At 45.2% G+C, this 22,300-nt stretch overlaps 1 protein-coding gene across 1 annotated transcript; it reads right to left on the minus strand.

The window, feature by feature from the left end:
* Window positions 1–8,926: 8,926 nt before the first annotated feature.
* On the minus strand, window positions 8,927–15,472 carry Resp18 (regulated endocrine specific protein 18). The gene is made up of 6 exons (XM_052749936.1): window positions 15,145–15,472; window positions 12,666–12,770; window positions 11,152–11,284; window positions 10,916–10,955; window positions 10,671–10,760; window positions 8,927–9,087 (listed from the first exon to the last, which is right to left on the minus strand). Exons 1-6 carry the CDS (start codon window positions 15,248–15,250, stop codon window positions 9,037–9,039), a joined length of 525 nt encoding a protein of 174 aa, XP_052605896.1. The 5' UTR covers window positions 15,251–15,472; the 3' UTR covers window positions 8,927–9,036.
* Between the last annotated feature and the right edge of the window lie 6,828 nt (window positions 15,473–22,300).

The following is a 22,300-nucleotide window of genomic DNA, read 5'->3' on the forward strand; positions in this document are numbered from 1 at the left end:
TCAACCTATACCTCCTCCTCCATATAGTGGTTTTCTCACTGGAATTCCCACTGGGTCCACCCACTCCTGACCTGTATTTTTTCAGGTCCACCGCCTCTGTCTCTCTGGCTCAGGGTTGGTGAAAAGGACTCCAGTTCTGTGGGAAACAGGAAAGATACGTGGGCCAGCGAGTGTACACCCCGAGATAAGAAGCGTAAGAGACCAGAATAGGAACTCGCAATGCATCTCCATTACAGCTGCTGGCGTCATCAGGCGTGATCAGGGATGGTTAGGCATGCATGCTGGCACAGCCTTGAGCTACTTGCACGCCTTGTTTGGTAAAGCGGAGGGGCAAAAGCCCCTGCCCCACAGGTGGTGGTGAGAATTTATACGTTATACGTTAACCCCTGGGGCAAGACCTGGACTTGCACATCACAAACACTCCTATGCATTAACTTCTTTTCCTCTTGCAATCTACTCATCTGTCTTTTGAATTTCTTTCTTTCTTTAGTGTTTGTTTTCTTTCAGTTGATATATAGCACCCGTACACACATGTACAGTGTGACATTGCAGTACATGAACATGCATGTATGTAGTGTGTAATGATCAGATCCACATATCTGGCTTAACTATTACCTCAGACATTCATCATTTCTTTGTGCTGGGAACACCCAGAATCTTCTCTATCAGCTAATTTGAAATGGTCAATTCATTGTGGCCACCTATAGGTATCCTGCTGTGTTACAAAATATTAGCTGTTGCACCCTGTAGGCACTGACATTTGTTATTAGCTTTGGCTGTCCCTTAGCCTCTCCCGTCTCAAGCTTATCAATGATTTCATGGTTTCTACCATAAGGCACACATCACATCAGACCACTTCTCTCCACCCTCACTGCTCTGGTTAGATCATTTTCTCAAGCCTGTCTCAGGAATTTCCTCCATGACTTTCTGATACCACTCTGATTTACTCAGTAAGCTATGGAGTGAGTTTTCTAAAGTTCCACTTTGTCTACATTACTCTTTTGCTTTCTAATTGTTTTTGTTTATTTATTTGTTTTGTTTTTAAGACAATGTGGGTCTGGTGAGATGGTTCAGCGAGTAAAGACATTCACTATCCAAATCTGATGACCTGAGTTTGATCCTTTGAATTCATAAAAAAAGATAGAAGGAGAGAACTGACTCTAATGACGTTGCCTTCTGACCTCTACAGGAGTACTTCCCTCATCTCTCTCTCACACACACACACACACACACACACACACACACACACACACACACACACAGAGAGAGAGAGAGAGAGAGAGAGAGAGAGAGAGAGAGAGAGAAAGTTTTTTATAAAATGAATTAAAAAGACAAAATGGTTTGGTGAAAAAAAACACTTATCTAGACTTCACAGTTATTGACATTTGGGGTGTGTTTGTTCCTTTTTAATATTTAAATAGAAATGATAGACATTATGAAATTTCTCTTATAAATATTTCAACATGCATCTCTAGGAAATAAGGACACTTTCCTACAATAATGTTATTTAGAGCTCAATTCATATTCAAATACCTCAGATTGTTTCCAGCTTGTCTTTTCAGCTGTTTGTTCAAATAGGAGTCAATCAAGAATCCCTATTGCATTTAATTATAGTCTTTCTTTCTTTCTTTCTTTTTGTTCTGTTTTTCAAGATAGGGGTTGTCGTGTGTGGACCTGGCTGTCCTGGAAATCACTCTATAGACCAGGCTGGCCTCAAACTCAGAGATCAACCTGCCCTCTGCCTCCTGAGTGCTGGGATTAAAAGCATGCACCACCCTGCCTGGCCAAATATACTTATGTTCTTAATTCTTTTTAGCTGAGCATAGATAGATATCCAATCATCACCCTTCCTCCATTCTTAACATTGTCATGTAGAATAGAAACAGGTCATTTTTTTCTCTGAACTCCCCATCTTCTAGATTTTTCTCATGGTGGATTTCCTTGCATTGTTATGTATCTCACATACATCCTCTGTATTTCCTTCTGTAAAGTAGAAATTATACTTGAAGTGTTAGTTGGACTGTATTATTTTAATGTAAACAGAATACCTTCAATTGCTTCATTCCAGGAGATGCATAACATCTGGTTATGCTACTACATGGGGATGCTAAAACTCCTAACTGGTCTAAAGCAGAGGCAGCCACATTGTTCCTCCATGTGATGAGCATGAACATGAAATCCATGGGATATGTTGGCACCATGGCAACATTTAGTTCCCCGTCAACCGTCAACTTTTTCATCTAGTTTAATCTTCCTTCTCCTCCTCCTCTTTGTAGATTCTTGGAATGAAACTCAGACCCTCCAACATGCTAGGCAACTATACCATCGAGCTGTCTCTAGTCCCCAGTGGTGATTATTGACTAAAGTATTTCATTCCAGTTTGCAAAATGTATTTTTTTTTTTTTTTGGTTTTTCAAGACAGGGTTTCTCTGTGTAGCTTTGTGCCCTTTCCTGGAACTCACTTGGTAGCCCAGGCTGGCCTCGAACTCACAGAGATCCGCCTGGCTCTGCCTCCCGAGTGCTGGGATTAAAGGCGTGCGCCACCACCGCCCGGCCGCAAAATGTATTTTTTATTTTCTCATTCTTTTGGCATTTATCAGCTTTCTGTCTTTACCCTGAAATACAATGCCAACTGGAAGTAGAATATATATTCTCTCTCTCTCTCTCTCTCTCTCTCTCTCTCTCTCTCTCTCTCTCTCTCTCTCTGTTTTTGTTCTTTGAGACAGGGTTTCTCTTTGTAAACCAGGCTGGTCTCGAACTCAAACATATCCACCTGACTCTACCTCCCGAGTGCTCGGATTAAAGGTGTGTACCACCACTGCCCAGCTTAGATTATATTCTTTTTTTTTCTTTGTGTTTGGGTTCTGTTTATTTATCTTTCAAAATTTCCCAGATTTTCTTAGAATATATTCTTAACCTTTGCTGTTTACCTATGTGCAGACTTAAGGAGTCATTGTAATAGTTACCTCAATAGTGGTTTGTGAGTTTTATTAGAGTATTCTTGTGATTTTCCTTTTCTTGAATATTACTATTTATATATTCAATGTGCACTGATCAGTCACGATAATTACTTTTTGAAATTCAAATTACCCCCAAACAAGCCAGTGGCAGGTCCTTGAATTAGATTCCAATGTCCTTTTGAAACATCCCATAAACCACTAAATCTCTCTTGTTTTTTGTCACTCCAAGATGTACCAGTTTTTTCTTTTTTATTCTCTCTGCTGATATGGAAGCAGCCATTTATCTAAAGAGATGAGATAGCTTTTAGTAAGGGCTGATTTTAAAGGCCATAATCTGGATGTTAGGGGTGATAATGGCTACTGAGGGGAACTTGTCTATGAGCAGAACCAGGATATTATTATTATTATTATTTTTTTTTTGGTTTTTCGAGACAAGGTTTCTCTGTGTAGCTTTGCGCCTCTCCTGGAACTCACTTGGTAGCCCAGGCTGGCCTCGAACTCACAGAGATCCACCTGCCTCTGCCTCCCGAGTGCTGGGATTAAAGGCGTGCGCCACCACCGCCCGGCAGAACCAGGATATTATGATACAACACACACACACACACACACACACACACACACACACACACACACACTTCAACTAGTATTTAAACACACACACACACTTCAACTAGTATTTACAGATTCATTTATTTATGTATTTTGTGTATATGAGTGCTCTATTTGCATGTATGCCTGCATGACAGAAGAGGGCACCAGATCCCATTATAGATGGCTGTGAGCCTCCATGTGGTTGCTGGGAATTGAACTCAGGCGCTGGATCAGGCGCTGGAGAGTAGCCAGTGTTCTTAACCACTGAGTCATGCTCCCTAGCCCTCCAACTAGTATTTAATAATGATTTTTACTGAGCTCTCTACACTTACACTTCTTTTTTCTTATGCTGAAAACTTGGGCTCCTGGTTAACCGCTTGTATGATTAATCCTATAAACACCCAACAATGTATACAGAATAATACAAATATTATCCTACTAATAAAACACTGAAGGCTGGAGAGACGGCTCAGTGGTTAAGACCACCTACTGTGCTTGCAGAGGACTAGGGTTCAGTTCCCAACACCCCTAAGGAGACTCACAACCATCTGTACCATACCTCCAGTTCCAGGGGGGTCCAGTGTCCTCTTCTGACCTCTTCAGGCACCAAGCATGCATGTGGTGCATGCAGGCAAACCACTCATACACTAAAATAATAAAACAATGAATACATGTTTTTGAGATAGGATCTTGCCTTGGCTGGCATAGAACTCTCTATGTAGACAAGATTGGCCTCGAACTCATAGAGATCTGCTGCTCTGTCTCCCAAGCTGCTGGATTAAAGGCATGCACCATCATACACACCTGACTAAATTTTGCCTTTAAATGTAACTTCTAAGGATACATGATCAGAATACTGTGTCCTAGGATTATTTCAAATAGCTCTTCTGTTTGCGTAATTACGGTTGGCAATTTGACATATAATTAGACTGGTTTGTTTGTTTGGTTGGTTGGTTGTTTTTTTTTTTTTTTTTGAGACAGGGTTTCTCTGTGTAGTTTTGCACCTTTCCTGGGACTCACTCAGTAGACCAGGCTGGCCTCGAACTCACAGAGATCTGCCTGGCTCTGCCTCCTGAGTGCTGGGATTAAAGGCGTGCGCCACCACCTCCCGGTATAATTAGATTTTTCTTGTTTCAGTTTATTTTTAGTTTTGGGGTGGTGCCTTATATACTTTATATAATTTTATTTTGAGCCTTTTGCAAACCTATGTAATGTAAGAAGATAGACTTGCAGAACTCTTCTACTGACTTCTACAATACTGGAATGCATTAACTTCTTTTCCTCTTGCAATCTACTCATCTGTCTTTTGAATTTCTTTCTTTCTTTAGTGTTTGTTTTCTTTCAGTTGATATATAGCACCCGTACACATATGTACAGTGTGACATTGCAGTACATGAACATGCATGTATGTAGTGTGTAATGATCAGATCCACATATCTGGCTTAACCAGCCACCTTTCGTTTTATTCCATTTGTTTCCCCTTTTAAAGTTTATGAATTGTTAAATGTCACAGGTAAACATGTAAAACAAAAGGAAATATCTTGATTTCATGAACATCTAGGAAACCCAGTTCCAGAAGTAGAGCATTTCCAGCATCCCAGAAGGCTTACTGAGCCCCAGACATTACCTTTTCCCAAAGCTAACTACTGGCACTCTCTTAGTGACCATGTACCTTTGCTTTCATTTATGGCTTAAAGCTGAACATGGCACCATGAACTGTTGGTGGATTGGGGGTTGCCTTGGGTTATGAACTGAGTGACTGTGTTTGTCCTGTGTATGCTTGCTACTGCACTTGCATCAGAGGAAGTCTCAAACAACCTCACGGGGAGGTGGGGGAACTGGGGAAGCGAATACCCTAGCGTCTCCTCATCACTCCCCTGTAATCTTCTTCCAGGAGTTCCCATCCTGCTAACCTAATGAGGATCCAGAGGAAGAGATAGTCATTCACAGCACTCCCCTGGGGCAGAAAGGGAGGTGAAGACTAATGAAGGGAAAATTGTAGTAGCAGAGAATATAAAGTACCCACTTATTTACCCATTATATGATTTTATCTATTTCCTCCCCCTCTTTGTGTGGAAATATTGCTCCTCATTGTTTGTTAATTTTTTAAGATTTATTTATTTACTATGTATACAATGTTCTGTCTGCATATATTCCTACACCCCAGAAGAGGGCACCATATTTCATTACAGATGGTTGTGAGCCACCATGTGGTTGCTGGGAATTGAACTCAGGACCTCTGGAAGAGCTGCTGGGGCTCTTAACCTCTGAGCCATCTCTCCAGCCCAATTATTATTATTATTATTATTATTATTATTATTATTATTATTATGTTTTACTTTTCATAAATTAGTAACTGTTATTATCTTTTCTCTGTGTCTGTCTGTCTTCAGATTTCCCTTTTTGTAAGGACAGCAGCCATTTTGGACAAAAGTTCATTTTGATGACCTCATTTTAACTCAACAGCTTTATTTACAAATAAGGTCGTGTCTGGAGATTCTCGAGATTAGGATTTGAAGATGAGTTTGGAGGCAACAAAATTCAAACTATAGCAGTTTTCAGGTCCATGAAACTCATCTTTAGGATCTCTCGAATTGTCTGTTGTATGTCCCTTTCTTTTGGGTTGTATTTCAGTCAGAAGCAGTTCTTGCTCTTCCTGGGCCCTAACCCACCATTCTGCGGAAACCTGAGACTCACTTGCCTACAACTTTCACTGCCCTTCCCTCTTTCAGAAACCTGTAGTGATTCCTGTCTGCCAGGTGTGGTCCAAGTTGTGTTATCTGATCCTCTGCAACAGAAATCAGGCCTACCTTCCTTTAAAAGCTTCTATCTGAGCTGGGCATAGTGGCGCATGCCTTTAATTCCACCACTCGGGAGGCCAAGGCAGGTGGGTCTCTGTGAGTTGGAGGTCAGCCTGGTTTACAAAGAGAGTTCCAGGACAGCCAGGGCTTTACACAAAGAAACCTTGTCTCAATCAAAACAAGCAAACAAAAGAAAAGAAAGTTTCTATGTGGGGCTGAAGAGATGGCAAAGAACTGGGATTTGGTTCCCAGCTCCCACAGTGGTTTACAACTATCTGTAACTTCAGTTCCAGGAGATCTAACACCCTTTCCTGGTTTCCAAAGGCACCAGGCATGCAGGTGGTGCATATACACACATACAGGCAAACACTCACATACATAAAATAAAAATATGTAAATTTTGAAAAGTTCCCACCTTTCACGCATATCCACCTGTCTCATAGTTACCAGATGTTCAGACTTCCACTACTGAGTTTTTTTTTTTTTTTCTAACTTCTGCCACTTTTCCCTGGGGGTGGAACTATTAGAAGGGACAGGGAATGGACCATAGAGGGCAACTTTGATTTTTAGGATACGATTGAGAAGGTATTATTGGTGAAATTATTAAGGCCACTCCATGTAGTTAAAAGGGAGATTTATTTAATGGCGTAACTTACAAATGAAGGGATAGGTAGGTTGGGGGTTCTGTGAAAGACGCAGCGCAGTCCAGTGGTGTTCTCTGGAGAACTCTCTTTGGTCTACCCCTAGTGTCCACGGTCCAAGAAGTAAGAGAGCGTGGCGAATTCCGATCTGGGGTCTTCAGGGCCCTCCCTTGGCCCCTCCTTGTAGGCGTGACAGTTACTGAAGCCTCAATGGGGGTTGGAACTTCCAGACCAAAGCTGGAATGGCTACCCACTACAAGGTGTGTTGAGGGTGAGGCTCCTATATGTAAAAATAACGGCACATGCAAGGGTCTGGACGCATACATGGGTCCTGGGCACGTTTTGCTCAACATAATTAGGGCCAAGTTGCTAGAGTTCATAGGATGGTACATCTGAGGAAAGAGGAGCTGACCGAAGGGATTGGCAAGACTCTAGCTACGCCATGGACCAGATAAATTGCTTGGATTTTTCCCTAGAAAATTATTATTATTTATTTTATTTTATTAATTATTACTATTATTATTATTATTATTTTTGGTTTTTCGAGACAGGGTTTCTCTGTGTAGTTTTGATGCCTGTCCTGGAAGTCACTCTGTAGTCCAGGCTGGCCTTGAACTCACAGAGATCCACCTGCCTTTGCCTCCGCGTGCTGGGATTAAAACTGTGCTACCACTGCACGCCCTAGAAAATTATTTATAACCAAACTGTCCAACAGTGAATACTTTGTTTTATTCACAACTGGCCCATCAAGGCCTGGAGGAATGTGTAGCACACAGTAGACTTGATAGGAGTCGACTCAAAAGAGACAAGAAGTTGGGTGCACAGTTTGTGTGTAAGATAATCCTGGAAATCACAAATTAGAACTGGAAAACTCGATCATATTAAAGAAGAAAAGTCTAAGCTGGGCGGTGGTGGTGCATGCCTTTAATCCCAGCACTCGGGAGGCAGAGGCAGGCAGATCTCTTGAGTTCAAGGCCAGCCTGGTCTACAGATCGAGTTCTAGGACAGCCAGGGCTACCTACAGCTAGAGAAACCCTGTCTCAAAAAGAAAATATCTATGGTATGAAGCATGGTGTTGAACAGGTTACTGCTGGGGGCTGGGGGCCACTGGGTTGACAGTCACTGGGCATCCTCTGAAGAATATTGAATATTCTTCAGAACTGTTCATAAGGATGGAAGAATCAGATGTGTTTGCACTAAACTAATAAAGTTCTTCTCTCCTTGAGGGTTGCCTCAGGAACGTTAAATCCCAGGTCCTTCAGGACAATCTAAAGCACTGAAAGGCACATTCTATGCATTTCCAGATGAGAAGCAGAGAAAGAACTCCAGGGCTTTGGGATGGGAAGATGTTAGCAGAGACGGGAACTATCCACTCACAGTGGTTGGGTGAAGATGTGGTCCAGGAGCTGAGGGATGGGATGCCCACCGTGCTTGCTTCCTTCAGACACTTGAATGAATCTGTCCTATCCCTCACTACTTTTCAGGGTTTCTGAGATTATAAAATATATTCGCAGAGAACCATCTACCGACAGTCACAGGAGCTTGGCACAACGGTTCTCAGGGTTAAACAAACAAAGGAAGAAAGGCATAGGAGCAGGTTTGGAAGAACAGCAAGGGTTAATTGATTTGCTGGGTGCAAGGAACAAGTGAAAGAAGTGACTGGAGGCAAATATGGATTCTGTTTCCTCATAACACGAAAGACTGGGTAACCGGATCATACACATGGCTAGGCGGCCAGTGGAAAAGGCTACTGCGACAGCTGTGGTCACCCCCTCACAGTCTCTACTTCAGAAAGGAAGGAACACAAGACAGGAACCGGCCTTCGACCAAGCCTTCAGAGTTGTGTTTTCTCCCCCCACCCCCACCTCTCTCCCCTGGGAACTTCTGGTCAATTCATGTCCCATGGGCCCTGCTGCAAGACAGGCTCACAGAATGTGTTTGCATAAAAGTCAACTTTAATTATCCATGTCTGGGTCATCCAAGAATTGCCCCTTTGAGGGCGGTGAGGAGGGTCCGGGGAAAGGGACCTTCTACAACGAGATCTCAGTCAGCAACAAGGTTGAGGCCCACAGTGGGGAATGGCCCAAAGAAGCCCTAAAAGAGAAGAAACGGGGAATTGAAGTCAGGCTGGAAAGACATCGGTGCCTCCCGGCCTGCCCTCCTTCCTCAAATATGTAATAACTGCTCGGTTTGAGTAAGCCTTCCTCATGGTGACTCAGCCCAAGGGTTGATAGGCTAAGCCCCTGGCTCCCCCATACAGCTCATCTTCCCTCCACTGTGCTTTTCCGATATAGTGGGGGTGTGTGTGTGGAGTGCTGGAGAAGAATGCCAAAGCTTTGTCCCTGTTCCTGGAAACACCACAGCAACCAGTTCCACACAGGTGGGTCTCTGTCATTTAGCTCATATTATGTTACCCCAGCAACTGCTCCAGGTTTAGAAACCCTGGCCGCCATGCTGCAGGCATGGGAGCCTGTTTTCCTGGAAAGCATCAGGGGCTGGGGACCCACTTCTCACAGGCTGTCTCTCGACGGAGGGTGTGTACAGGGGAAAGTAGGAGGGGACAATTGTCAGCTCCATTGCTGCTACCCAAACCCAAGCCCTTTCCACCTTCCTGGACCACAGCGGTCCTTTTCTCACGTCTCCATTCGTTCTTGCTCTTCTAACTGTCCCACGACCCAGCATCATTGTAGCAGGTGTTTTCTTGTTTCTAATGAGGGGCAGAGTTTTGCTCTGTAGCCTTGAGCTTACGATTGTAAGCTGCCACCTCAGCCTCCTGAAAACTAAGATTACAGTATGCACCAGCATGCCTCACAGCTCAGGTGGCCTTTTAAAACCTCAATGTCTCATTAGGACATCCCCTTCCTCAAAATATTCCAGTAACTCCCCACTGTCCTTGGAGTGAAATGTAAAGTGTGCTCTGTGGGCCTCTGCATGGGCTTCCTTCTCCATCCTCAGCTCTGCCATTGGATGCTCTGTTCCCCTGACTGACCATGGCATTCTTGCCTCCGGACATTTGTGGTTGAAGCGCCCCCTGCTTTGTGTCTTCTGGCTGTTAGTTACTCTTACCTTTGTGTCTTAGCCCTAAACCAGACTTTCCAATACGGAGAGATCTGGTGTTTGGAACACCCCCACCCCAAAACCTTGAAAGAGGGGGCAAGAATCATCCAGGAGAAGCTGGAAATTGGGAGGCCTGGGTCTAGTCACACCGATACAGCATGTCAGGTTGAGGAAGTCTTATTACTAGCCTATGCCCCAAATTTCCATCTGTAAAGATACTAGATGAGTGATTTCTAATCTAGACTACAAGGAGATGCCTCTGAGCCTTGCCTGGACCATACGAAAGCAGGCAGAGGATGATGTTGAAGCCTCTGTACCATGCCTCCACTATAGACAGAGCTCCTCTTAGCTAAACTGACAGCCCTTTGGTTTTCAGTTCCTGTTTTAGACTCAAACATGATACATGATCTTTCAGCTTTTGTCCTCCTTAGGAGCTCCCAGAAGCTGTGTGGTACCCCACCCCTCCTCTCTCATCTGGATAACTGGATAGTCTATAGGCAAGCAGGACTAACCTTTGGGTGCAAGAATTTGTTTCATCCCTCTTTTATTCCTGTCCCCCCCCCCCCATTTAAACATGTCCTTGATGATTCTAGTGACCTTAGGAGAACTGAGCCCCTCACCTTGGTGGGGTGGGTTGCTTCTTGTTTGGGGGCCTTTGGAACTACTTTGGCGGCAAAGCATCGGTCCCTGCTCACCTTGACTGCTGGAGTCTAATGGGAGAGAGAAGGGAGGAGTCAGGAAGGAGGCAGGAAGGAGGCAGGAAAGAGGCAGGAAGGAGGCAGGAAGGATGAGATGATCTGAGTGGGAAAGCCATAGGAATCCAAAGCCAGGGCTTCACAATTTGAAGGAAGATAAATGGTCTCACCTTGGGGTATAAGAGTCCAAGTTTCTCCACTTGCTTATCCCTAGAAGGCAAAGGGATGCCAGGTAGAACCTAGGCTTGCCAATATCTCCCCCTCCATTTTTCAAGTACAATTATTATCCCCATAGAACTATTCTCCACTGATCCTAGAGACAAGTGCTAGAGCACAGTACTTCTGGAAGCTTCTATGCACAGTTCTAGTACCCTAAATAGCAGGGGCTGACCTTAGGTTTCCATACCTCACCCCGGTGGTCGCGGTGGAGAAAACTGCCTTCCCTTCCTTCCGGCATGGATTTTGGAGGTGGAGTCTGTTGAGATGCTCCACCTTTCTGTTCAGTACTTCTTGGGTTAAGTCATCTGGCCAGAACAGGCCTGCAGGGAGAAAGGATGGAGAGAATTGACAACAGAGACTAGAGGGGACTCTCCCTTGAGTCTGTATAAGACCGTATTGAATGGAGAAAGTTCAGTGAGGTGGTGTGCAGAGGCTGCTGAGCACAGCCCTGGCAGGTCATGTCTAATGAAGCTACTGATTCACTTGTTGACACAGTAAGATAAAGTGAAGCAAACACCTAAAAAAAAAAAAAAAAAAAAAACCAAACCACAACTAAAAAACCCTCCAGTGCAGTCATGCAAACTTTGGTGTGCGTCAGAGTATCTTGCTAGGCTCATTAGTACCAGATTGCTGTTTTCACATCCACATTTAGCAGGCATGTGCATACCAGAGTATCTTCCTCAACCACTTCCCACATTTTTTTTTTTTTTGAGACTGTGATTTTTTTCTTGGCTTTTCATTTCATTCCATTTATCATTATCAACACCATCATCATCATTGTGAGTGAGTGAGTGTCCAAATGAGTGTGTGCACGTGTGCAGATGGCTGTTGGAGGTCAGAGTAAAATTTATGAAGTTGGTTCTCTCTTTTCACTTTGCATGGGTTCTAAAACTTGAACTCAGTTCATCCAGGTTGGCGACAGGTGCCTTTACCCACTGAGCCCTCCCATTGGTTCCCCACCTTGTTTTTGAGATAGAGTCTTTTATTGAATTTCTTAGCTTAGACTAACTATCCAGTGAGCTCCGGGATCTCCCTGTCTCTGTGTCCCCACCACTCTATGTAAAGGCAGAGGTTTTACATGCCACTGCTCCTGGCTTCTATGTCGATGATGGAGATTCAAATGCAGGTCCTCGTAATTGGATGGCAGACATTTTCCAACTGAGCCACCTCCCCAGACCTAAGATTTAATATTTCTGACAGATTCCCTGATGATGATACGTGTGTTGCTGGTCTAGGAACTTTTTGAAGAATTGGTTATAGCAATGTGGACTCAAGGCAGATCTTCTAGCCTACCTCCACACATGTGACACTCTACGGAAGGGCCATCCATCCATCTCTAGTGGACTGCATATCTGTCTCCTCTGTGACATAGTTTCCCTGCTTCCTACTCAGAGGCTAAGATGTGTCGCTGGTCTCTTGGCTGAGCACTTAAGGAATCCTGGCTCTAGGAAAATCCAGGTAGTGCTGGAGGTGGGGACTAGTCCCAAGGACTTGGATGCTGTCCTCTTTCAGGGTATTCAAGTGCTCACAGCCTCTCCATCTAGAGTCTACCTTACTCTTTTCTTATTCCCTGCCCCACTAAGGTGATAAGAAAGTAGAATCGTGCAAGCAAGAAAAACCTTACCCTCTGGTCAATAGTCCCTCACTACTCTCCCCCATATCTGACTGGGCCCCCATCTCTGTGCTCTGGCTTTTACTTACCTTGGGGTATGATCTGGTGGAATATAACTTGTAAGTACTGGAAGACTGTACCAATAAATCCTTGGAATGACCAAGACTGTCCCGATGCTGCTTGGCCTTGACCATCTAAGGGCAAAATAGTGCTGTCAGCAAATACCTTGGTCTGAATCACTCCAGATCCCAGCTGAAGAGAAGCCACCACCTTTTCCCCATTGTTAACACAAAGTCAGGTCCTTTCCCCCTATCAGAGTCCCCTTTGTCATTTTCTCCTTCATTATCACCAACCCCTGAACTCCGTTCACTTTTTTTCTATTATTGTTTCAAATAGGGCCTTATTAAATAGCCCTGGTTGTCCTGGAACTCACTATGTAGACCAGACTGGCCTGGAACTCAGAGATCTACCAGCCTCTGCCTCCAGAGCTCTGGAATTAAAGGTGTGTGCCACCATACCTGGCTTCCATTCACTCTTGGCATCAATATCTAGGCAAGAACCAAGCACACAGGCAAAAAAAAATCCTGTGAAGGTGCAGGTGCAAAGAATCTTGAAGAGCTACCCACATGTAGTGGGCCATCGGATGGACAGGTGGAGTCTGAGGAAGCTGAGAAGCTGCACCTTAAGGAAAATTCTGAAGGCAGGATGGATTAGGGGAAAGAACTGGAATCCTCAGAAAGAGAAAGTACCATCTCCCCTAGTGTCTTTAGAGGGTTGGGTCTCAGACTACCCTCCATACCCAAATCTGTAGATCTTCAAGACCCTAATGGTTTGTTATTTGTATGTTACTTACAAATATCCTCCTGTACACTTTATTTTCAATTGCACTTGTGTGTGTGTGTGCATTCACACACATGCACATGTGCACATAAAAGCCTGTGCCACAGCACGAGTTTGGAGATCTGAGGACAACTTCCAAAGTCAATTATCTCCTTCTACTGTGTGGGCCCTAAGGATTCAGCTCAGGTTTTCAGACTTGGTGGCAAATGTCTACCTGCTGAATCCTCCCGCCAGTCTCTTCTTGTATTTTCTGAATAATCTCCCCATTATTTATAATAGCTCATAAATAATACAAATAGTTGTTTTATGCATTGTTCAGAGAATAATGACAAGGGAAAAAAGTCTACATTCAACCACAGTTGGTAGAATTGAGGACGCAGAATTCCATGATGAGGAATGTGTGGGCGGGAGGGCTGCCTGTATTCTTGTGTGTAAGGTCTGAAGGTTGGGATCTTTTCCCTAAAACCCACAGTTTGTCCATTTGTGTGTAAGAGAAGGGCAGGATGAAGAAACACCTGGTCCTTGTTCCAGATAAATGAGTAGAGCTAAAGAAAAATCTCCTTACCCCACTTGAGCCAATTAAAAAAAAAATAAGAAAGAAAATAAAAGAAAGACAGAGTTTTGCTATGCTTCTCAGGCTGGCCTCGAATTCTCAGTCCCGATTCAGCCTCTTTACTAGAATCATAGGTCTTCCGAGAAAGAGCAATTCTCCCCCTCACTCCATTCAGATCGATGCCCAATACAATTTCCCGACCCCAGAAAGAAGTGGAACTTTCTAGTGCCCTGGTGAAAAAGAGAACTTCCAGGGGAGAGGCGGTGTTGTCTGAGACAGCGTCCCCAGAGCGGTAATGGGGTTGTGGGGGCTTGGAGCGACACCAGAATCCAGAGAATGGCTGGAGCTATCCATGGTGCTGAGGGCCAGGAGTGGTCACCGTGGGCGGTAATGAGAGACACCTCAGTTTCTGCATTTCACACCCCACCTCCATTTACCCCATCCCCACGCCGCCTCAGTCCCCCCCTCTCTCTGACACCAGGCCTCCTCCCACAGTGCTTTGCGAATGCCTTGCATTGGCTTCCAAACCCAAGAATCCCGCCGGGAGACTGGACGTCAGACTAGGACTTTATGCAGGGTCTGCGCAGGTATTCTGAGACTGCGCAGTCTGTCCCCGACTGTTGCGAAGTGAGTGCGCAACAGTCCATCCAGGATGGCGCAGAACGGAGCCGGAGGACGGAGAACGATCTTCTTCCCCTTCCAACCTGTTTCACCCCAACCTAGCCACCCCCACCCCTACCCCGGTCCTGAAACCGGATCCCAGCCCCTGGGCTCTGCGGGCCTACGACTGAGCCTTGATTTCTCTCAACCCCACCCACCTTGATCCCGGACCAGGTACCCAAGTACAAGCACTCCTGTTCCTCTACCAAGCCCCCTGTTCATCTCTTTCCTGGCCCTTCAGAAGCGTCTGGCGAGTACCGCAGCCACCCTTGGCTCATCTGTCTTCCCCACTCTTTCTGAAACCCCAACCTTTCCCTGGGGCCGCTCCTTCTATGTCTAGACCCTGTACACCAAGCCCCAGGACTTTGAGGCTCTCTGCATCTCTCTCCTCTCTTATCCCAAACGGTTTTCCTCCTGAGTTTCAGCCTTGAAGGCCAGAGCCTCTGCTCTCAGAATTGCTCTCTGGCCCTGCCCGCACCCGCAGCCCCCCCCCCCCCCCCGGGTTTCCTCCTGACCGTGGGCACTTATGCCGCTGCAGCTGCCTGGACGACTGTAAAGGAGAAGGAAGCAGACCAGGAGCTGAAGCCCCCCGGAACTCGCGGGCCTGAACAAGCTCTGCATCTTCCCTGAATCCGAGCGCTCGCTTGCTTCCCCCGGGCTAGGTCGCAGTGGAAGTAGCAACAACAGCCAGGGGGCTGGGCCAGGATGTCACTTTCCACCCGCTGGCGACGTGACTAGGGATCTGCAGAGCCCTCCTCTGCAACTCGGCCAATCGCAAGCGGGCTCTGCCCCTGCAGCCGCCTACTCAAGTCGGCCATCCCCTTAAGGACTCTCTCCATTCGACCTTTTGGAGTTTCTGCTCTCACCCTCTACACACCCGTCCTCAGTCCCCAGGGAGGGAGAAACTGATTGCTTATAAGATGGGGGTGGGAACGGAACCAACTTCGTAGGTTTGCTTGTGATGTTTAAATAGGAACTGCGAGGGAAGAGTGAGCACTCAGAGTGATGAATGTCTATTGCCTTTGACACTCGTTTTATCTTCGTCCTTTTAAAATCTTTTAGCAACCATATGGGTTCAACCCGCAAAACACTGCCCATCCATCCTCATTTTCCCACAGCCGCTGCGGTTGCCCTAATCCAAACCACCGTACTCTTTAAAATAGATCGTTTCAATAACTAACCACCTGACCCACCGCTTCTTGTAATAGGACAACGTGCCACGTTTCTAAGCTGCAGTACGAGTTTTATTGTAAACTGGACGTTTTGGGTTGGTGCACTGTGGATTCTCTGGATTACATTATCTTTCTTTAGTAATTACTGCTGAGGTTCTTTTGGGATTTCAGTGAGAGGCAGGCCCTCTAGTTTTGTGGTTCTGAACTCCAGGCTTTGCCTCCCTAGAACCGTGGCAGCCACGGAAATCTTTGTTCAGATATTTGCCTTACCTTTTAGGCTCTTTGAGACCCCACCCTGTGCATGTGCTGTTTAGAAGTCAGCTAAGAATTTGAGCAGATTTGTATTTAGATTTTAGGTTCCCTCTCGGTAGACCACCCATTCCCCAGATTTCTCCTTCAGTTTCTGGCTGCCTTGGCATCCCGGATCTCACAGTTTACACCAGTGATACCATCACTTCCGTCCAAGCTTACTTTCCCTCTGTGCTGCAGGGAATGGTGAAGTGACTTGGAAAGAGCCAGTTGAATGTGGAACTCACCTGGCGGGGCTTTTATTCTTCAGGGATGAAGATCCCACTCATTTTTCTTCCTTTTGCTTGGACTCCACACCTTCACAGTTTTCTTTGTGTTTTGTTTGGAATGTATAGTCAGTGTTAACAGGACGGTCTGGAACAAGTTGTTTTTTAGCATATCAGGACCTGAAAGTTTATCTTGGTATCTGTGATTATGTGCTGGACATTTTATTTTCAGAAGATTTATAGAAGCAATTTGAGGGATGTCATGAAACAGTGAATAGGTATATTACATCCTGGAGGGAACCTTATGAGACTCAGGAAATAGTAAAAGAAAGCTTGTTAAGATTCAGAGAGTTTGATTGTTGGTTTCTGTTTTGTTTTGTTTTTTAATTTTTTTGAGACAGAGTTTTGCAGGACAGGTCCTGAAACTTATTATGTAGACTGGGCTAGCCTTGAACTCAGAGGTCTGCCTGCCTCTGCCTCCTGAGTGCTGGAATTAAAGGCATGCACCACCATATTCACAAGACTCAGAGAGTTCTAAAAAAAAGGGCTTTTTAAGACTCAGGGAATAAACAACTTAACAACAAATTAAAAACTCCAGGAAGTCCCTGAAAATGACCAAATGCACAAGGCCCCTCCTTCTCTGAGGTTAAATAAGCAATAGGGACAACTGAGGAGCTGCTCATACCCACCTGGCAGAAGGAGAAAATTGCCTCTGGCAATTGTCCTCTGACCTACATTCACATATGTGTCCACACATATTAAACACATGTAATTAAAAATAAAACAACTTTAGGCACAGGGTCACATGAATACGAGCCTGTTTTGAGAGGTATAAGACACAGGAAAAAGGGTACCTGTCAGTCTGAGCACTAGTGGGTGTGTTCTTCTCCCTTTGAAGATTCCTGTCTCCCTGGGACTTGCTATAAAAATGACATGTGTGGTGGCACATGCCTTTTATCACAGAACTTGGGAGGAGAGGTAGATGATCTCTGTGAGTCTGAGACAAACCTAGTTGACATAGCAAGTTCTGGGCCCGCCAGGGCAACATAGTGAAACTCTGTATCTAAATAAACAGAGAGATGTGCATAAGCATGCAAACTTCATGTCGCTGTTTGTTCCCGGATTTTGCTGCTGAGAATAATGCCCCTAGACCCGTAGGATCTCAAGCCTACTGAACCTGGAGCTCACAGGGGTGAACTTTCTTCTCCAAAGGGAAAAGAAAAGGTATCACAACACATGACTGCAGGCAGCAGGCGAGAGAAGGTTACAGTTCATTGGTCCTTCCTTGTCCTGCATCCTTGTTAGGAATGATGTCTGGAAGGAGGGAGCGCTCAGAAACCTGGTCTCTATCCGTACCAAGGAACAGCACACTTGTCCTCTCCTCAGACTGCCCCTCCCCCAGCCCCCCTTCGCCGACCTCAAGGTTTTTCACTTAATCAGGTTCTGAATGGGGTCCACTCTTCTGCCTCTTAGGCCCAAATCATGCTTTCATGAAAACTTCTTTTTAAAAAACATCTAGCAGCAGGTTACTTTATGACTGATTTGGAGAGGGTGGGAAGGGTAAAGAAGCCTTAGTCTGCTATAGGGTTTTGTTCAGAGAAGAAAATGGTTCAAAGAAGCTGTAAAATGAGAGGAAAATGGGATCTGGAATTCCTGTGCATCTGTACTGGGCCTCCCTCTCCACTCCACTTCACAGAGGACTGTAATAGCGGTATTGATTTGGACAGGTCTGGAGGCACAGTGACTCAGCATGCCTCCCATGTTTCTCACGCTCTGATCCTCTCATCCTGCCTGGTTTCCTGTGCAGAGTTAGATGAGAAGCTGGAACCTGGCAGATTCTTATTAACATACTTCGTAGCGCCATGACAACCAGTTATCATTGCGGAAATCAGTCACTCAGTGCTGTTAATATCTCCCCAGCAACCAATCCAGGCAGAAGCAGCCTATCTGCCATGGTGACAGAAGCCAGAAGCAATTTTCTTGGACTCGGGAGGGTCTGGATCCCCTCCCTTGAAACTGAGGATGCTTTGAGTAAAGCGCACGGTGCTCAGCTGCACCACACTGATAGTCCAAGCCACACAGTCATCTTCGGGCCAAGACCATGCCTTCTAACAGATCTATCAGTTCCACTCTTGCCTTTACTGGTGCATTCTCCAACAATGCTAAGATAGCCTTGAAATTGTTTATGGCATTCTATTCTTTCCTCTCGGGTCCCCAGTGGCTTTCTGATGCACTTTGCTATTCCCTACAAGAACCTCTATGGCCATTTTGGGTTTATTTCTCGAACTCTGTCTCCCCACTAGCTAATCTGTCTCTTCTTCTCAGGGGCCATTTAAGAACTGAGAAATAGGGGCTGGAGAGATGGCTCAGTGGTTAAAAGCACATTCTTCTCTTACAGAGGACGAGGGTTTGACTCTTAGCTCCAACCTGGTGTCTCACAATCACCTGTAACTCCAGTTCCGGAGGACCCAATGCCCTTTTCTGGTCTCTGCAGGCATTTCCCACACATGGTGTGCACACATACATCTAGGTAAAATGCACATACACATATAATAAAGAGAAAAATACTTTGCTGTGGTTTGAATGTGAAATATGCTCCTAGGCTCATGTGCTTGAGTAATTGGTGCCCAGCTGGTGGTCCTGTTTTGACATACATTTTTCTCTTTTAATTTTTAAAGACAGGGTCTCACTACGTCATTCTTGATGGTCTAAAACTCACAGTGTAGCCGGGCGGTGGTGGCACACGCCTTTAATCCCAGCACTCAGGAGGCAGAGGCAGGTGGATCTCTGTGAGTTCGAGGCCAGCCTGGTCTACAGAGTGAGATCCAGGACAGGCACCAAAACTACACAGAGAAACCCTGTCTCAAAAAAACAAAACAAAACAAAACCTCACAGTGTAGACTAGGCTGCCTCAAGTTTACAGATATTTGCCTGCTCCTGCCTCCCAAGTTCTGGTATTAAAGACATGCACCACCACACTTGGTTTGGTGCCAGTGTTTAGAAGGTTATAGGAGGATTAGGAAATGGAGGCTCACGGTAGAAAGTGGCTCACTGGGGCAAACATTGAGGTTTTATAGCCTGGCCCTACCTCTTCTTCACACTGATTCCTGATCTCGCCAGATGTGAGCAAGCAGTCACAGATTGTTGCTGCCACGCCTTCTCTGCCATGATGGAATGCACCCTCAAATCATCCAAGTAAACCCTCCTATGCCTTAAGTTGCTTCTTGGTCAGAACAGTGAGAGAAACAATTGATACACAAGTGAGGGGCTGCTGGTGTGACTCAGTTGGTAGAGTGCTTGCCTAGCATGAGCAAAGCCCTGGCTTTGACTTCCAGTACCTCATAACTGGGAGCGGTGGTGCGGGCCTGTAATTCCGGCATTTCTCAAAAAAGCAAAACAAATAAACAAAAAACTCATACATGAATAGGAAAAGATCATGCTCACACAAAACAAAATAAAATTGAGGCATTCATATTCATTTTAGATGAGTTGACTTCAACACAGAGAAAATCAGGAGGATAAAGAAGAATACCGCTTAATAATAAGAGAACCAGGGGGCTTGGAGAGATGGCTCAGTGGTTAAGAGCACTGGCTGCTCTTCCAGAGGACCTGAGTTCAAATCCCAGCACCCACATGGCAGCTCATAACTGTCTGTAACTCCAAGATCTGACACCCTCACACAGACATACATGCAGGCATACATACATACACCAACACACATAAAATAAAATGAAAAAGAATCAGTTCATTAAGAAGACATGCTCCCTTAATGTGCGTGTTCCTACCAGGGCCTTGAAGTGCACAACACCAAATGAACAATACTGAAGAGAAGGAGACAAATCGAAGTCTGTTTGGGGCCTGCATCATCTTCCTCTCAGAAGCCAAGAGACAGTACTAGACACAAAACCTGCAGATACAGGGAAACTGAGTCACACCATCGAAGTGTGTGATTGGCGTTTGTAGAGCTTTCCACCCAACAACAGTGAGTATAAATTCATTAGAAGTGCACAACAAAATTTTATCCTTATCCTGTATTATAAAGCAAACCATGCAAAATAATCTATGACCACAAGACTGCAAAAAAAAAATCCATAGCAGTGAAGTCTCCAAACATTTAGCCATTAAAAATAATAATAATAATAATAATAATAATAATAATAATAATAATAATAATAAACAACTTCTAAATAACCCATGGGTCAGAGAGGAAGTCTTAAAGGCAATTAAAAGTCTTTTAAACAGAGCAACAATAAAAGCATGTCAGAACCCGTGGGACCATGTAAAGGAGTGCCCGGAGCGAACCCCGTGGCATTAGTGGTTGTATAGGAAAAGTCATCAGAAGAAGCAATTAGAGAAAAGCTTACCGGGAGGGAGAGGTGGGAACTCCATGTGATCAAAGTACATTGTTTACGCATATGAAATCGTCAAACACTAAATAAAGGACACTCTATTTTAAACGAATGATAAAATCATAAATCAATAAAACCAGAAATGGAAAAACAGAGAAGAATGGCTGAAACAGAAAGTGGCTTATTTGAGAGGATCTTGGTGCACGTCCGTGTTCGTGGAAGCTGTCCCTCTGCGGTTCGTATCCCTGTGCTGGCCCTTCCTGGTGTGGTGTCAAGACGGCTGACTTCAGTTGGTGAGCTGGAAAATATTCTCGCCTCTTCTACTGGAGGAGACTGTACAGATGCGTCAAATGCTTGTTTATTGTTGTTATTTTGTATGTGTGTGTGAGATACATGCACCTGAGTGTAAAGGTGTAGATGCCCGTGCCCACATATGGAGGCCAGAGAAAGCCAGCAGCGCCCCATTGCTCTGCTTTATTGTCTTAGGACAGTGTCTCTCATTGAACCGGAAGCTTGTCATTCCGGCTAGCGTGGCTGGCCAGTGAGCTCTTGGGATCTGCCTGTCTTTGCCTCCAGTGCTGTGGCACTACGGGCACATCTAGCCATGCTGGGATTTTTATGCAGGTGCTGGGATTCGAACTCAGGTCTTCGTGCTTACAGCCATCGAGCCATCTTTCCAACCCCCTATTTTACGTCTTCTTTAAATATTTGGTAGCATTTGCCAACGAAACCGTCCTGGCCTGGAGACCAGTTTAATATGAATTCCATGTCTTTAGTAGTTAGGAGTAGGTTGTTTATTTTTATCATGGGTGAGTGTTCATTGTTTGTGGCTTTTTTTTTTTAAGATTTATTTATTATGCAGTGTTCTGTCTGCATGTATGCCTGCCGGCCAGAAGAGGGCGCCAGATCTCATTACAGATGGCTGTGAGCCACCATGTGGGTGCTGGGAATTGAACTCAGGACCTCTGGAAGGGCAGCCAGTGCTCTCAACCTCTGAGCCATCTCTCCAGCCCTCGTTTGTGGCTTTTAAAGTTGGGTCACGAGAGAGCACGTGAGACCAGGGGCGTGAGGAGCAGAAGAAACAACAGAACCGGAAAAATCAAAACCTGAGAAAGTGCAGAAAAGCAGCCCAAGAGCGGGCACTCAACTACTCACCCCCGTGGCCAGCTCTGGTCACTGGGGCTCTCGAAAGCTCTGTGCCAGCCTCTGCACCTATGCTTTAGGGTAAGAGCCCCCAGTAAATTACCTGTGTTCAAACCTAACCCTCCGGGAAGCAGTGAAATTAAACACAACTGGAGACAAGTCTTTGCCAAGAGGGCTGGTATAAAATGACCAAGTTCACCACTTCCAGGAGCCAAAGCTAAGACTTTCGTTCTTTCGTTTTTAACATGGGAACTATTCTGATGTGTTTGCACACTATGGAGGCTGTCCAGTGCCAACAGGAAGATAACAACTCAGGGAAGCATGGTGGAGAGGAGAGGATTGTAGAGCTGTGCTCCTGAATTTGCTTGTGGCCTTGCTTCTTAGCAGTAAACAACCTGTCCCAGATCGCTCCAGACATCCCTTTTTCTGCTGGTGGCACAGTTCTCTCTGAAGCCAACAGTTCTCCAAGCTTAGGTCCGGCTCCCCTTCGTT

The sequence above is a fragment of the Peromyscus californicus genome, unplaced genomic scaffold, assembly GCF_007827085.1.
Source record: "Peromyscus californicus insignis strain IS unplaced genomic scaffold, ASM782708v3 Scaffold_21__1_contigs__length_65335640, whole genome shotgun sequence".
Lineage (NCBI taxonomy): Eukaryota > Metazoa > Chordata > Mammalia > Rodentia > Cricetidae > Peromyscus > Peromyscus californicus.

Bases quoted from the DNA above. Each gene is read 5' to 3' on its own strand.
- Resp18 (XM_052749936.1), bottom strand. From the start codon at position 15,250: ATGCAGAGCTTGTTCAGGCCCGCGAGTTCCGGGGGGCTTCAGCTCCTG. The intron at 10,761-10,915 runs GTGAGACCATTT...CTCTCCCATTAG, and splicing joins TTGGACTCTTATACCCCAAG to ACTCCAGCAGTCAAGGTGAG. The intron at 9,088-10,670 runs GTGAGGGGCTCA...CTTCTCTTTTAG, and splicing joins AAGCAACCCACCCCACCAAG to GGCTTCTTTGGGCCATTCCC.